Genomic DNA, 16,906 nt, shown 5'->3' with positions numbered 1-16,906 from the left:
AGCCTCACTTATTGATGACTTCTGCAAAAATGTTAATGATAATGAGTACGTTGCTCCAATCACCCCCAGTGTGTTCTGGATGTAAACTAGCAAAGTCGAAAATAACCAAAACGTCTGGCAAAAAAACATCAGCTAGATAAAGATTGCATCCTTTGCAGTGATCGTAAAGTAAAGCGAACAACAACATATGGTGCTGTGAAAAAGTATTTGCCCCGTCTGATTTTCTGCATTTTTGCATATTTTTGACACTGAATCTTATCAGATCTTCAAACAAAATATAATAGTAGATAAAAAAGGGACCCTGAGTGAACAAATAACACAAAATTGTTACTTATTTATTAAAGAAAGTTATGCAACCCCCAATGCCCCCTTGTGAAAAAGTAATCGCCACCTTAGACTCAATAACTGGTTACGCCACCTTTACCAGCAACAACTGCAACCAAACGCTTCCTGTAGTTATTGATCAGTCTCTCACAGCGCAGTGGAGGAATTTTGGCCCACTCCTTCATGCAGAACTGATTCAACTCAGTGACATTTGTGGGTTTTCAAGGCTAAACTACTCGTTTCAGGTCCTGCCACAACATCTCAATGGGGTTTATTTCTGGACTTTGACTAGGCCATTCTAAAATTTTACATTTCTTGTTCTTCAACCATTCTGATGTAGACTTGCTTGTGTGTTTCGGATCATTGTTTGGCTACATAACCCAGCTGTGCTTCAGCTTGAGCTCATGGACGGATGGCCTGACATTCTCCTGTAGAATTCTTTGATACAGAGCGGAATTCATGGTTCCTTCAATGACGGCAAGTCGTCCAGGTCCTGATGCAGCAAAGCATCCTTAAATCATGACACTACCACCACCATGCTTGACGTTGGTATGAGGTTCTTACTGTGGAATGCAGTGTTTGGGGCCCATGTTGGCCAAAAATTCCACTTTTGACTCATCTGTTCATAGAACATTGTTCCAGTACTCATGAGGATCATCCAGGTGCTTTTTGGTTCTTCTTAGTGAGCAGTGGTTTCCGCCTTGCTACTCTGCCATGAATCCTGTTTTTGCCCAGTGTCTTTCTGATGGTGGAGTCATGAACACTGACCTTAGCAGAGGCGAGAGAGGCCTGCAGATTCCTGGATGATGTTCTAGGGTTCTTTGCGAATTCCTGGACGATTTTACGCCTTGTTCTTGGAGAGATTTTGGCAGGACAGCCACTCCTGGGAAGATTCACTACTGTCTCAAACTTTCTCCATTTGGACAATATGGCTCTGAGCCTTAGAAATGGCTTTGTAACCCTTTCCAAACTGATAGGCATCAACAACTTTTTTTTTCCCCGGAGGTCTTCAGGAATTTAACTAGCATCTGATTTGCTGGTCCCATCCTACCAACGAATCAGTTTTGATTCGTCTTTATAGCAGGCCCCTCTGTGTTTTCACTGCGCAAAAAACAAAACAAAAAAAAAACAAGCAATGTATGCAGAGTGGACAACAGGCTTATACTCCTAGCAAACAGCCTGTAAATAAATTGTGCACATTGAAAAAAAAAAAAAACTGTATATTTGCGCTGCTTTGGAGTTTCAAAATGAACTGTTATACAAGGAATATTTAACAATATTCAATAACATTCAAAATAAATGGATAAATGATCAGTGATGTTAAACGCAATTTTGGAGTAAGGATAAAGCAATTTGTGGTATGTAAATCAATTTATTATTATGATAATGATGATGATGATGATGATTATGTTTTAGGCCGGGATTTCTGCATTGTGTTTCACAGATAGTGAAGGTTAGGTGGTACAGTATTAACAAGATGCAATGCATGATGTTGCCGCTGTCGCTGAATTTAAAAAAAAAAAAAAAAAAAAAAAAAAACTTTTTCGTATAGTCGTGTCTAGTTTATATAGTTTACAATCCAAAGTACTGTAATCTGTTTGGAATAAATATTTTAGTAACACTCCTGTAGTATGTTAAACTTGCTAGGTTTGTCCCGAATGCTGTGTTTTCTTCTTTTTTTCCTCTCTTGATGCTACCAAGACGTAATTACCCCTTGCACTGAATTGTTGTGCACAAGCTTTTATTGAACTGCAATTATATTCAAATAATAACGTCACAGGGAGAGGAATGCTCCAAAACTGTGTGTCGCAATCATCAATATTTACTAGAACGATTATATTTTGTGTGCCCAATTAATCGATTGTTATTTTGAGGCTTAACTAACAGCTCTAGTGTGTACTTTCACTACAAAAAAATATATAGCGGGGAAATACAGTACCATAGGATGTACATGCAATCCGCAGAACGTGGGAAAACCACAACAACGAAAGCAGGAACATGCCCTTCTGTACTTAGCACCCGGTGGAGTTAAAAAACATCAGCAGTCAACAAGCAAGGTAATTTTAATAACTTACTTTTTTTTCCAGTTCGGTGCCCTCGGTATGCTGTCCTCCGTTCCACCCTCAATTGTCAGGATATAATTTCAATATGTCCATTAAAATGTAAACGTTATAGCCTGGAAAACAGGCTACCTCGGGTAAAGTTGATAATGGTATTGAAATGCGTTTTCTTAAATTATAAATGAAACAACGACAAAAAAGGAATAAAAAAAGGAATATGCATAAAGAACATCATGCCCATACTGCTCTATTCCACACTTACAGGTTGTATAGTATAAAATAATGTATTTATTTTGCAGACTACTTGAAAAAAAAGAATTGAGAATAGTTAGCAGTATGTGTGTAAAGCAAGTACTTTAAATGTAATCCGGTGATTTTGGATTTTTGAAGTTGCATTTGTCATGCATTCAAGCATTGCTTTGGTGAGGCTAAAATGCCACATAGTCCTATCCAAACTGGCTATTTCTTTAACTTTGCATTCTCTGAGGACTGATCTAGTGCAGTGGTCCTCAAAGTAATTTGGGCACGGGCATAAATTGATCTTACTTGGCTGTTTGTGGGCACGCTAAGTATTAAATAGGTTCTTATCTTAAACACTGCCTTCCCGTAAGGGGCCGTATATATATATATATATATATATATATATATATATATATATATATATATATATATATATATACATATATATATATATATATATATATATATATATATATACACACACATACATATATACATACACACACACACACACACACACACACAGTTTTAGTGGGAGTTATTCTTGACTCACTGTCATGAAGATGGCTGTAGTAGGTGACGTCAGACCAGAAACAGGAACTAGGAAATAAACAACAGAGGTGGAGTTGGGTGGAGCTGAGCGATTGGTTTTGCTCAGCATTTAATAATGAACAGACAGAAAATAAAAGGTTGTAAAAGACAAAACACACAGGACACGGCACTTTAGCCAAAATAAAGAGATGAAACAAAACTGACTAACAATTAAACAAAGTCAAAAGAATTATTTACATTAGTTTTTACTTTCTCCTCTCTCTCACCCGTTCTCCACTCACCGAACACACAACATCGACTGAGTGAAAACAGGATGCTTTTATGCAGCTGTACCGAGACTCAATTGCTAATCAATCATTCAATTGGAGTCGCAGACAACTGCATGTGAATTAATAAAGTGCAATTCCCTGTGCTCGCATATTATTACCTTTTACCTGCACGTGAAGTGCTGTGCAATCCTCGTGCCTAAATACAAATATACATTTTAAACAACTTGTGTTACACAGACCCATTTATATCCCATGTACCAATGACTATACACCAACATTAACACAAAACACAAAATACACACTGGGGCGGGGCACTTTGCCACATATACCGCCCCCTTGTGCAAAGCACATATGGCCTCAATGGCCACCTCCCCCCTTAAAATCCCAAAAGTCTCGCTCAAAGTCCTGGGCCAAGAACAGGGACTTTAAGGGGTTGATGGGCAGCAATGTTGCCAGTAGCCAAGCTCTCCTCCCGCTGTACCAGCCGGGGCAAGTCCAGCAGCGGAAAAGCTGCTGGGGTTGGTGGTCTCCAGACTAACCCCCCGCCCAAGATCTCAGGCAAGGAAACTGCTGCGGTGGAAGGTGGTCTCCTGACCTCTCCCCCTTTCATAGCCTGTAGCTCCCTCTGGGGGAGAACTCCAGCCCCCAGAACTCCTGAAGCAAAATTGCGGGCGGTGTGGAGCAGCTAGCAACCCCAGACGGTGCAGAGCAACAGGCAACCTCGGGTGAATGAGGCAGGCATAATTGGCCAAAGCGAGGAAGGCATCCTTGAGCGAAGCGAGGCAGGCATCCTTGAGCGAAGATGTGTGTGGAGTCAGGACAAGCCGGGGTGCGGGTTTTGACCCACTTCTCAGCCACTGTGGCCGGGCGGTTCTACCCAGTGCTTCCCTCAGCAGCCTATGAATGGGCTGCTGAAGACCGCCAGCATCTAGTCCTGGTCCTTCTGGTGAAGGCAGAGGCAGCTCCTGCTCCTCTCCTCCTGATGGTGATGGAGGCAGAGGCAGCTCCAGCTCCTCTCCTCGTGATGGTGTGGGAAGTGATACCAGCAGGCATTCACCCTCTGCTGGTGGAAAGGGATCCAGCAGGCATTCACCCTCTGCTGGTGGAAAGATATCCATCAGGCATTCACCCTCTGCTGGTGGACTGGGACCCAGCAGGCATTCACTCTCTGCTGGTGGACAGGGACCCAGCAGGCATTCATTCTCTGCTGGTGGAGGTGGCGGAGGCAGAGGCAGCTCCTGCTGCTCTGCTCCTGGTGGTGGAGGTGGCGGTGGCAGAGGCAGAGGCAGCTCCTGCTGCTCTGCTCCTGCCGATGGAGGTGGCAGAGGCGTGTAATCTCCTGGCGACGAACTTGGGAGCAGCGTGTAATCTCCTGGCGGCAGAGGTGGGAGCGGCATGTACTCTTATGGCGGCGGACATTGGAGCGGCGTGTAGTCTCCTGGAGGCGTAGGTGGGAGCGGCGGGAGTCTATCCTTATTACAGGGGACTGGAGCGGCTCTCCCTCACTGGCAGGGGACTGGTGCGGCTCTCCCTCACTGGCAGGGGAAGGTGATGGAGGCAGAGGGAGCACCTGCTCCTCTCCTCCAGGTAGTGACAGTGGGGGAGTTGATACCAGCAGGCACTCACCCTCTGCTGGTGGAGATGGGGACAGCAGGCATTCTTCCTCTGCTGGTGGAGATGGGGTCAGCAGGCATTCTTCCTCTGCTGGTGGAAGTGGGAACAGCTCCCTCTCGGGCTTTGGATTCCCGCGGTCCCCCCGCCTGGGTGCTGGAAACCCTTCTACCTGGGCTGCTGTTCTGTTTATAGCTGCCTCCAGGTAGCAGGGGACCAACTCCACACCTTCCTCCAGGGAGACTGGAGTATGTTCCCTCTCATATGCCTCCCATCGCTTCCTGTCCATCAGCCACAGGACCCGGATGGCTATGGGCATGGACTGGGCCTCCAGCCCAGCACTGTCCTGGATCCAGTCCCTCAGCCTGAAGGCGTCTTCTGACTTTTTTTTTTTTTTTTTTTTATTTAAACAAAAAACTGCGGTTCCTGCTCTAGTCTGCGTCTAGGAGGCGCTAGTAATCCCACGATGACACCACGTAGTGGGTGTAGTGGGTGACGTCAGACCAGAAACCAGGAAATAAACAACAGAGAGGTGGAGTTGGGTGGAGCTGAACCATTGGTTTCGCTCAACATTTAATAATGAACAGACAGAAAATAAAAGGTTGTAAAGATAAAACACACAGGACACGGCACTTTAGCCAAAATAAAGAGATGAAACAAAATGGACTAACACAAACAAAGTCAAAACAATTATTTACTTTAGTTTTTACTTTCTCCTCTCTCTCACCTGTTCTCCACTCACTGAACACACAACCCTGAGTGAGTGAAAACATGCTGCTTTTATGCAGCTGTACCGAGACTCGATTGCTAATCAATCATTCAATTGGAGTCGCAGACAACTGCATGTGAATTAATAAAGTGCAATTCCCCGTGCTTGAATATTATTACATTTTACCTGCACGTGAAGTGCTGTGCAATCCTCATGCCTAAATACAAATATACATTTTAAACAACTCGTGTTACACAGACCCATTTATATCCCATGTACCAATGACTATACACCAACATTAACACACAACATACAACTCAAAATACACACAGGGGCGGAGCACTTTGCCACACTCACTGATAAGGCCAAGTCTCAGCAGTAATTGTGCGTACTGTGCTTATTCTTTTAACAATTTATATAAAATACACAATGCCAATATTTTTAAATAGCATGTTTACACAGACAACCATGAATACACTAAAATAAGAGGACAGATAGCATCTCGTTTTGTTTCAATTTGGCAAACTTGTCAACACTACTCCTGTGTTAACGAGCGCTCATCTCCAATACAATTATTCAGTGAAAGTGGAATCGTAACTAAATCTACGGTGTTTCCATTGTCTGGTGAAATTTAAATTTTGTTATATATATGACAGAGAGAGAGAGAGAGAGAGAAAATTAAATTTTCAATACTGAAATGTATATGAATATGACCCGCCAGAAATGTGTTCACGACCCATAACACTATGTAACACAATTTTTGTTCCTGGGTAGTAAGTGTTATTTCCTAATTGCTTATGCCTCAAAAGTATAGAAAATGGCTATTATCTCCCACAAACTTTGCTTTTGTGACCAGGACAGTGATATTTCAAAATATCACTATTTCCAATGGGAAAATGGGCAAATGTGTGTCTTTTCGTTCACCTAAAGGTCAGAAAAAAACAACATATGAATCCAAATTAACATGTATTTTTATACTAAAGTAATGCAAAGATGACTACAAAAGATTTAGAAGCGAGTTGTTTTTGGAGATTTACAATTATACTGTATTTACACAGTGTAATTTAAGAACAGCTGCCGCGGGCACGATGGCCTAGCTTCACGGGCACGAATTTGCCCACGGGCACCACCTTGAGGACCACTGCTCTAGAGGAAAAAGTAACAATATGTGCTTCCACTGGCACTAGCTTGGAGCTGGAGACAAAATGCATGATGGCCGTTCGTTAACCGACGCAATAACAAACAGCCACGCCTGCGTGAAGGTTTCACTTCTGCAAGAAACATTTGTGTTTAGCCATATTTTTGTTGAATGAGACACAGCATGAGCCAGATACAGCAGGGATGTATAAACATTTGCTCTAATCAACACTTGGGCCGACGGTTGAATCCAGAGAAGCTTGGATGGACGCGTCCGTAACAAGCTGCTTCTGAGGCACTGATACGAGCACTGTGTACTTGCGTCTGTCACCCAGGCCAACCATGCTTATCAAAAGCTGTGTGAAATTGCATACCTGACCGGCATGTGAAAGGAGCTTTAAACATTTGTTACCTACACTGTCTACTTCTGCCCATGACATCACTCCTCAGTCACTGTGTACATTCAATTGATTATTTAAAAAATGCACAATAGGTTTTTGGTGCTGGTCTGGAACCTAGAATGCAATAAAGTGAAGTAAACACATTGTAGGATTCCTTCATGAATAATGTAATCTCCATGTATAATTAGTATTGGGGACAGTGGAGGACAATGAAGCCAACTGATATAGGTGTTAAGATGAGTTCATAGGATGTAGCAGAAAACGTACACTCTGGTTCAACAAACCCTGATTAGCACTTAAACGTTACTATCTTACGTGTGGTAAAGTAGTCCAATATTAGTGCTAAGTGAGGTCTATGAAACTAATTTTTAATTGGGTAAAAAGCAGAGGATTTCCGTAAAACATTTAGTGGCTCCAATGATTCAGAAATCACGTGATGAGGTTACACTAAAGATGCAAAAAAATGAACGCGCAGCCGCCGCCACCACCACTCAATGGATCTGTGGTGTTGCAACCCTGTCTGAGCACTTCAAATCCCAAGATTGCACATTTGCCTCCTGGAATCCTGCGAGTAAAGCATGTTTGTTCTGAGAGTGTATAGGCTGGGCCTCAGTGTCCCCAGAGCAGGGAAACAGACATAACTTACATAATATCGACAAACGTTGACAGCAATCAAATAACAACAGAAACCCGGAGAAAACAAATACAGTATGGCATATTAAAATAACAAATACAAAAATATGAAACTGCTTTTTGCATTAGGACATATGTATAAAAAACTGTATATTACATTTGAAAAAGATGTTCGGTTGAAGTTGCTCATTAATTACAAAACACTTTATACAGTACTCCATTATATACCTATGTCATCTGAAAAGCCTTTAGTTCAGAATATCGTCATTCTTTTAAATCAAAACCAAAATATGACCCCACCATTAAACTGACGTTAACAATAAATCTGAACGCGTTTTAGTCTGTAGGTTTCCAGTGGGTTTTTATTTGCTGAACTTCTCATCACAGACCTGTGCCAATCTCACTACGTAATGTAGAATTACAAAATAGAAACATAGCACAGCATGCCTCCCCCTTATGCTTGATGTGCACAATATATTGTTCAGACCTGCAACTGTTTCCAACCACAAAAAAATGCAGCGGATAATACAAATCGATTTTTCCCCCTTCTCGACAGGACTTCCCAGGCAGACACATCACAATTCTAACACTTTCTGTGCAAACTGGCATGCATTCCACTTGCTGAACTGTGGTGTCGAGCGCGTGACATTTATAGTATATATATATATATATATATATATATATATATATATATATATATATATATAGTTTATTGAAAACTCCCTTTCAGAGAATACAATTGTTAACTAATAACTCCACACTGGCCGCTTTACATCAGTGAATTCTAGCAGCCCATACCACAGCCAAACGATGTCCCCCCTACCTCTTCCAGCACACTGACGCTGTTCCTGCAGCTCACCAGATGAGAGGTGAAACTCGATGTGGTCGGGGAGTTGTAATCATCCGTCGTCTCGGAGAGAAACTCGGACACCGAGATCTGATCTGGCATCCTTTACCACAAAACCAAAACAACGGATGGAAATAAAAAAAAATAAAAATGATGTCTAAATCATTAAAAAAAAAAAAATACTTATGGCTGGAAGACCCGATTTTCTGCCTGGCAAAAAAAAAAAAAAAACAGTTTTTCCCTTCAGGATTATTAAAAAAAAAAACTACTTATTCTCAAAAGAGCCACGCTTGGTGGTGGGATTTCCACTCTCACTCAATTTCGCCTTTTTTTTTTCTTTCGCTCTCTCTGTCTCTGGTTTAATCTAACACAAACGCAGCGGTTTAATTAGCTCCACGAACACAAGCTTCACGTCAGAACAGTATACGTTCTCATTCCGCCTCTGAATGTTTTGGGGTGTTGGTTGGGTTGGTTTCTAAATTGGACCTAGCTGCTTTCAATGTTTTCCTTTTCTTTCTTAGTTTTTTTTTTTTTTTTTGTCGCTTCTCTCTTGACCGTCTTAAGAATGACAGAGCTCACTCTCACCCACAGTAAGTCACGGGGACAAACAAGGAAGAGCACTGCGCATGCCCAACACAAAAAACAAAGCGTCTGCCCCACCAATCAGGTCAGTCATTTGGCTCTTTCACAGCTGCTCACCCATTTTCTCTCATCCTTCTCTGAGGGTTGCCTGCTCTTGTTATTCGTTCAAGAAACCTCACTGACCTATATTTCTGTCAGCCATCTGCCACCTGCTGTCTATTGCCAGGGACCTCAGCCATTCCATCCTGTTTTTATTTAGTAGAAATGTATGACCTATGATTCTGCATAGTTACTCATTCCTTTCTCGAGAATCTTCCTTAGCTTATCATTCTGGACTTGATATTGCAAATGAAATAACACTATTCTCTTTCGGCCTTCGTATCAAGTAAAAGCGTGACTGCATTTTTTTTCTGCATCTGTGTGTGATTTAAGATACCAAACTGTAGTTGAGCACAATTTTCTTTGAGGCAATTTGGCTTTGTCCCAAATTACGAAATATACAATGGTAAGATGTTTCTGTGGAATAAAATCTATTTTACAACAACAAGCTTCAACCCAGCCTGTACCAAGTGCCAGCATCATGGGGTCTTTGGTTACATACAGGTGTTTATTATTAAGAGCATCTATCATATGTGTCTTTAATTTATGTTTTATTACAAACAGTCAAGCAAATAATGATGTGTGGTAACCAATTTACCAGATAAGATAGTATTAATATATTATTTTGCCCCTAAAACAGTATTAATACATTATTTTTCAAAACTTGCAAACATAGAAAATCGGGTTTATTTATCTTTGACAATGATATTTATCATATATAACTACTATATATATATATATATATATATATATATATATATATATATATATATTATAGTTATGCCACCTTTAGCAGCAATAACTGCAACCAAACACTTCCTGTAGTTATTGATCAGTCTCTCACAGTGCCGTGGAGGAATTTTGGCCCACTCCTTCATGCAGAACTGCTTCAACTCAGTAAAATTTGTGGGTTTTTGAGCATAAACTGCTTGTTTCAGGTCCTGCCACAGCATCTCAATTGGGGTTTAGGTCTGGACTTTGACTAGGCCATACCAAAACATAAATTTCTTGTTCTTTAACTATTCTGATGTAGACTTGCTTGTGTGTTTTGAATCATTGTCTTGCTGCATGACCCAGCTGTGCTTCAGCTCCAGCTCACGGATGGATGACCTGACATTCTCTTATATAATTCTCTTATACAGAGCATTATTCATGGTTCCTTCAATGATGGCAAGTCGTTCAGGTCCTGATGCAGCAAAGCATCCCCAAATCATGCTTACCACCACCGTGCTTGACTGTTGGTATGAAGTTCTTACTGTGGAATGCAGTGTTTGGTTTTCATCAGACATAACGGGACCCATGTTGGCCAAAAAGTTCCACTCTTTGTTCCAGAACTCTTGAGGATCATCCAGGTGTTTTTTGGCAAACTTGAGATGAGCATTCATGTTCTTCTTAGTGAGCAGTGGTTTCCACCTTGCTACTCAGCTATGAATCCCATTTTTGCCAGTTATAGATACAGATACAGATACAGATACAGTTTGCCAGCTTTCCACACTGCAATGGACAAAAGCATTTTATGTTGACAGATCAGCTATATTGTAGAAGATGACCAGTGGCCAATGGGCAGTCATGCATTGACAGGTGTAGGTTACTGTCAGTTTATCCAGGTTGTCATCTCCCCCTTTGGAGGAATAGTAGTCCAATATCATATCAGCTAATTTGACTATTTCAGTTGGCTCTGTATCATGGTTATCGAAGCAAATCACTCTATCAATGATGTGAAATGTTTCCAGTGACATAGTGGCTGGAAATATAGCCCTATCAGTTTATGTATTCCACAAACTATTTTTCTTTATTGAGATAACTAGATTTAACTAATCTTATTAAGGCAACATCTACTACTTGTTCATTAGACCCCTTTCTTACTAAACTATTGAAATATTTTTTTTACTATTCTAAATATCATTTATAGCTACCTTTCATCTGGCATCGTTCCAGACTCATTTAAAGTTGTCATAGTAAAACAACTGCTTAAAAAACCTAGTTTAGATCCAGCAGTTCTTAATAATCTCCCCTTCTTATCAAAAGCTTTAGAGAGAGTGATGGCAACTCAATAAACTCATTGCTTACAGCCGTATTATATAATATAGATATATTATGGGAGTCATATATATATATATATATCTATATAGTATATATATCGATATATATATATACAGTGGCAGTTGACAAAAAATGTAAACACTTGGATAAACGAGGGACAGGTGTGACTCATGCGTTAATTAAGCAAATAAAATAACATCCCAGCATGCTTAGGGTCATGTATAAAAATTCTGGACAGGCCTGGTTGCCTATAATTATGGCTAGCATGGCTGCAAGAGGAGGCCTCAGTGACTTTGAAAGAGGGATGATTGTTGGGGCACAAATTGTTGATGTGTCACAAGCATCAGTGAGAACTCCACAGAGTGGGATACCATAGTCAGGTTGCAGTGCATAAACCGCTCATCACACCTGGCAATGCACATTTGCGAGTCCAGTGGTGCAGAGAACACAGGCAATGGACTACCGAGCAGTGGAGAAATTTGGTATGGTCAAATGAATCATCCTTCACCATGCTCTCGACAAATGGACGAGTGCACATGTGGTGCCAACCTAAAGAACTCTACAGTCCTGAGTGCTTGGTTCCAACAGTGAAGGGTTCTGGTGGTTCCGTAATGTTGTGGGGCGCATTTTCCTGGCATGGCTTGGGTGCACTCATTCCCTCAGAAGGCAAGGTCAATGCTAATCGCTACTTAATGGTACTGAGTGATCATCTTCACCCCATGTTGCAGCATTTCTTTCCTACCGGGGTGGTGTCTTCCAGGATGACAATGCCCATGCAGGGCTCGCAAAATTTCAGGCCAACGTTCCGGGACAACCACAAAAATCTGTCGGACTGTGTTTTATTTGGCTGCTTGCCCGATGGGCAATCCTCACAGATCATCCTGGTAAAACCCGTTTAGAGGGATCAGCGGCTTTCATTGGTAATGCTTGAGTGATTTCCGTGGTGACATATACATACACATTGCTTGTCAATGCACTGGTATATTGTCACATGACTGTATCTGCTCCAGTGAAACGAAGGGTAAAACAGACACTACAACAGCCAAAGTATATACTTTTATATTGAGGGCTATGATTTTTTAAACAAAGTTACAGACTGGAATTACAAGCAACAGTTCTGCTCAACCAAGATTCACATTTTGTTATCTTGTTGTTACCTTTATTAAATCGTTAACGTTCGTTATTTCCCAACCCAGGAAGAAAAAAAAAAATTATTTTAAATGTTTTGTGTTTGCTTGTAAGTTATTGTACCAAGTGCAGCAACAGCCTCGGTTCCAAACCGTCAGCCGAGTGTAGATATTTACATCCTCCTTCTCTCTCTCTCTCTCTCTCTCTCTCTCTCTCTCTCTCTCTCTCTCTATATATATATATATATATATATATATATATAATTATGATTTCCATTACATGAGAGTACATGTTGAACTTCATGCTGATTTGAACTCAGCTCTCGCCAAGACAAGCACCAGCTAAGATGTAGCTTTGCAGTAAACAAATGTGATCCATCTGCATCTCCATCCATTTGCGTTGTTTTCTATCTGATGATGTAGATAACCTTCTGTCTGGTGTTGACTGCTGAAGTGTAATGCTGGCTGCAGGGATCAGCTCATTTTGCCTCCCCATACAAACACAACGGCTGTGATGCTGGGTCTGGGGATCAACCTAGTGTGGTCTCCACAGCGCATCAGCATGACAACTGTCTGGATTGAGCTAAGTACGGTACATCTCTGGGGTCTTCAAGTGGGCACCTTCCATCCTCTATGTTTCGTTGACTAGCCCACGACACATCAAGAGGGCTCAACAGTGATTCTGGCGTCCCAGCATCATCCATCCCCCACAAAGCTCAGCCCAGCTTACTTACCTGTACATCAGCATTGTTTTGTTTCTATTGTGCTTGAGATCCACATCCAGAATCTTTCTGTCTCAACCACAGCCAGTTGCTGCTCCTTTCTGCTGCTTCAAATAATTTCTTCACTGTGTGACACAACTCTTGGCACTGAACCCGACTTCTCTGAGAAACCGGGTTGTAGAGTGTGCCACAAATCCTCGACAACCCACCTCCACTGGGTAAACTCAGACTCTCCATCCTCGCTGTTCTGCTTCAGCAGCTAGTTGAGCATACCAAAGTTTCTTCCTCTCATACGCCTCATCCACAGTATCTTCCCATGGCACTGCTAACTCTACCAGATGAACAAGGCGTGCTGATCCAGACCACAAGACAATGTCTGGTCGAAGGTTAGTGGTGGCAATCTCAGGTGGAAAAATAAGCCGTTGACCAACATCTGCCAGCATCTTCCAGTCTCTAGCAGCTTCCAGTTGTCTTGAGCGAGGCTTGGTTTTAACACCTTTTCTTGGTGGTTGCTCTCTTGGACGGAGGAATATTGTCTTTTGTGTATAATGCTTTGATTGAACTGGTGGCAACTTATTGGTCAGGTTACACTTGTCTTCCAAAGCTAAGGCCAAACATCGCAGCACCTGGTCATGGCGCCAAGTAAACCGTCCTTGGCTAAGACCCACCTTACATCCTGTCAAAATGTGCCTTAATGTTGCAGGTAATGAACCGAAAGGACACGAGGGATCCTCACCCACCCAGAGGTTTAGGTTCTGTGGTGATGGGAGAACATCATATGTTGATCTGATGAGGAAACTGATCCTGCTCTGTTCCATTGTCCATAGGTCTTGCCAGCCAATCTTGCGTTGTTCCACACTCTCCCATCTCATCAGTTGTCCATGCTTGGCCTGGGAAATGGCCTTTACACAGCTGATCCTCTCCTTCTGCTTTTGCACCTCTTTGACTATATATATATATATATATATATATATATATATATATATATACACACACACACACACACACACACACACACACACACACACACATATACACAGTTGTATGCAAAAGTTTGCGCACCCCTGGAAAAAATGTATGTTACAATGAATCTTTCAGTGAACAGAAGTTGACCTGACCTCTACATGGTAAAAAGTTAAATATAACACCTTTCTACAAATTTTAATACAGGATTACTATTTATTTGCATTTATTTAATACAGATTCAAAATAATAAACAAAAGTGAATATGGCGCGTGCAAAAGTTTAGGCACCCTGTCAATTATACTTGGTAACGCCTCCTTTGGCAGATATAACTGCTTCCAAACATTTCCTGTAGCCAGCTAAGAGTCTTTCTATTCTTGCCTTTGCAATTTTTTCCTACTCTTCCTTGCAGAACTCTTCCAGCTCAGAAAGATTCTTAGGTATCCTTGCATGCACTGAATGTTTGAGATCTCCCCACAGATTTTCAATAATATTCAAGTCTGGGGACTGTGACGGCCATTCCAAAACCTTTCTCCTTCTTTCTTGTAAATATTTCATGGTTGATTTTGAGGTATGTTTTGGATCACTGTCTTACTGAAATATCCAACCTCTTTTCAGCTTCAGTGTCCTGACTGTCTTAGAGCATTAGCTTCTAGGATTTGTTGATATTTAGTTGAATCCATTCTTTCTTCCACCTACACAATATTCCTGTTTCCACTGGCTGCCTCACAACCCCAAAGCATAATAGAGCCACCCCCGTCCTTAACAGTTGGCAAGGTGTTCTTTTCTTGAAATGCTTCACCCTTTTTTCTCCATTCGTACCTTCTTTGGTTGTGGCCAAGCAGTTCAATTTTCATTTCATCAGTTCAAAGCACATTGTTCCAGAAAGCTTTAGCCTTGTCAAGGTTTTCTTTTGAATACTTTAAACTCTGACTTTTGTGATGAGATCATAGGAGAAAAAATCATCGAGCAGGTTCAGAAGCATTTAAACTAGAAAGGATGGGGGGAGAAATCAACAAAAAAACAGAAGGGAGACCACATCAAAACAAGAACAACAACTCAGGTAAGACAACCATTAAATGTACTTATCTAAATGCTAGAAGTATCAGAAACAAAATTCTAGAACTTGAAGCTACTGCACTAACAGGTAACTATGATGTGATAGGTGTTACAGAAACTTGGTTGTCTGAGAGTGATGGGGACGAATATAATATTTGTGGGTATACACTGTATAGGAAAGACAGGCAAGACAGAAGAGGAGGAGGGGTAGCGCTATACATAAGAAACAGTCTTGAAGCCCAGGTGTTAAACCTGGACAAAGAAAATAAAGCCGAATCAATATGGGTCAGAATAACGGACAAAAATTCAAAGGGCATAATAATAGGGGCATGCTATAGACCGCCAGATTCAGACGGTGAGCAAAATAATCTGTTATACAATGACATTAGAAATGCGTGTATCACCGACTAGAGGGGAGGCATATCTTGTTAACCTTTTTTATAGCTTCCCCACATTGTCTAGATGAAGACATTTCTGAGTCAACAAAAACTCCTAGGTCTTTTTCATAGATTCCTTCTCCGATTTCAGTATCTCCCATATGATATTTATAATGTACATTTTTATTTCCTGCGTGCAGTACCTTACACTTTTCTCTATTAAATGTCATTTGCCATGTGTCTGCCCAGTTCTGAATCTTGTCTAGATCATTTTGAATGACCTTTGCTGCTACAACAGTGTTTGCCACTCCTCCTACTTTTGTGTCATCTGCAAATTTAACAAGTTTGCTTACTATACCAGAATCTAAATCATTAATGTAGATTAGGAATAGCAGAGGACCTAATACTGATCCCAGTGGTACACCACTGGTTACCACACTCCATTCTGAGGATTTTCCTCTAATCAGTACTTTTTGTTTTCTACATGTTAACCACTCCCTAATCCATGTACATGCGTTTCCTTGAATCCCAACTGCGTTCAGTTTGAGAATTAATCTTTTGTGCGGGACTTTGTCAAAAGCTTTCTGGAAATCTAAATAAACCATGTCATATGCTTTGCAGTTATCCATTATCGATGTTGCATCCTCAAAAAAATCAAGCAAGTTAGTTAGACACGATCTCCCTTTCCTAAAACCATGTTGACTGTCTCCCAGGACCCTGTTACCATATAGGTAATTTTCCATTTTGGATCTTATTATAGTTTCCATAAGTTTGCATATAATAGAAGTCAGGCTTACTGGTCTGTAGTTACCTGGTTCAGTTTTGTTTCCCTTTTTGTGGATCGGTATTACGTTTGCAATTTTCCAGTCTGTCGGTACCACCCCTGTGTCAAGAGACTGCTGCATGATCTTGGTTAGCGGTTTGTAAATTACTTCTTTCATTTCTTTGAGTACTACTGGGAGGATCTCATCCGGCCCAGGGGATTTGTTTATTTTAAGAGCTCCTAGTCCCTTTAACACTTCTGCCTCAGTTATGCTAAAGTTATTTAAAACTGGATAGGAACTGGATGACATGTGGGGCATGTTGTCAGTATCTTCCTTTGTAAAAACTTGTGAAAAGTAATCATTTAATATATTTGCTTTTTTTTTTTT

The 16,906-nt window shown here is 41.1% G+C and overlaps 1 protein-coding gene across 5 annotated transcripts in view; it reads right to left on the bottom strand.

The window, feature by feature from the left end:
- Window positions 1-9,755, bottom strand: part of LOC121313126 (arf-GAP with SH3 domain, ANK repeat and PH domain-containing protein 1-like) — a 259,165-nt gene extending 249,410 nt beyond the window's left edge. For 2 of the 5 annotated variants that reach the window (XM_041245320.1, XM_041245316.1), the window contains exon 1: window positions 8,760-9,755. In XM_041245320.1, the coding sequence (XP_041101254.1) occupies window positions 8,760-8,885 (126 nt within the window). In that variant the 5' untranslated portion in view covers window positions 8,886-9,755. Of the gene's footprint in view, window positions 1-3,177; window positions 3,225-8,759 lie in introns of all 5 variants that reach the window. The other 3 variants (XM_041245315.1, XM_041245317.1, XM_041245319.1) reach the window with 2 other exon arrangements.
- Window positions 9,756-16,906: the final 7,151 nt, after the last annotated feature.

Source organism: Polyodon spathula, chromosome 3, assembly GCF_017654505.1.
Source record: "Polyodon spathula isolate WHYD16114869_AA chromosome 3, ASM1765450v1, whole genome shotgun sequence".
Classification (NCBI taxonomy): Eukaryota; Metazoa; Chordata; class Actinopteri; order Acipenseriformes; family Polyodontidae; genus Polyodon; species Polyodon spathula.
The sequence above is the reverse complement of the archived record's forward strand: the minus strand, read 5'-3'. Positions and strand labels throughout refer to the sequence as shown.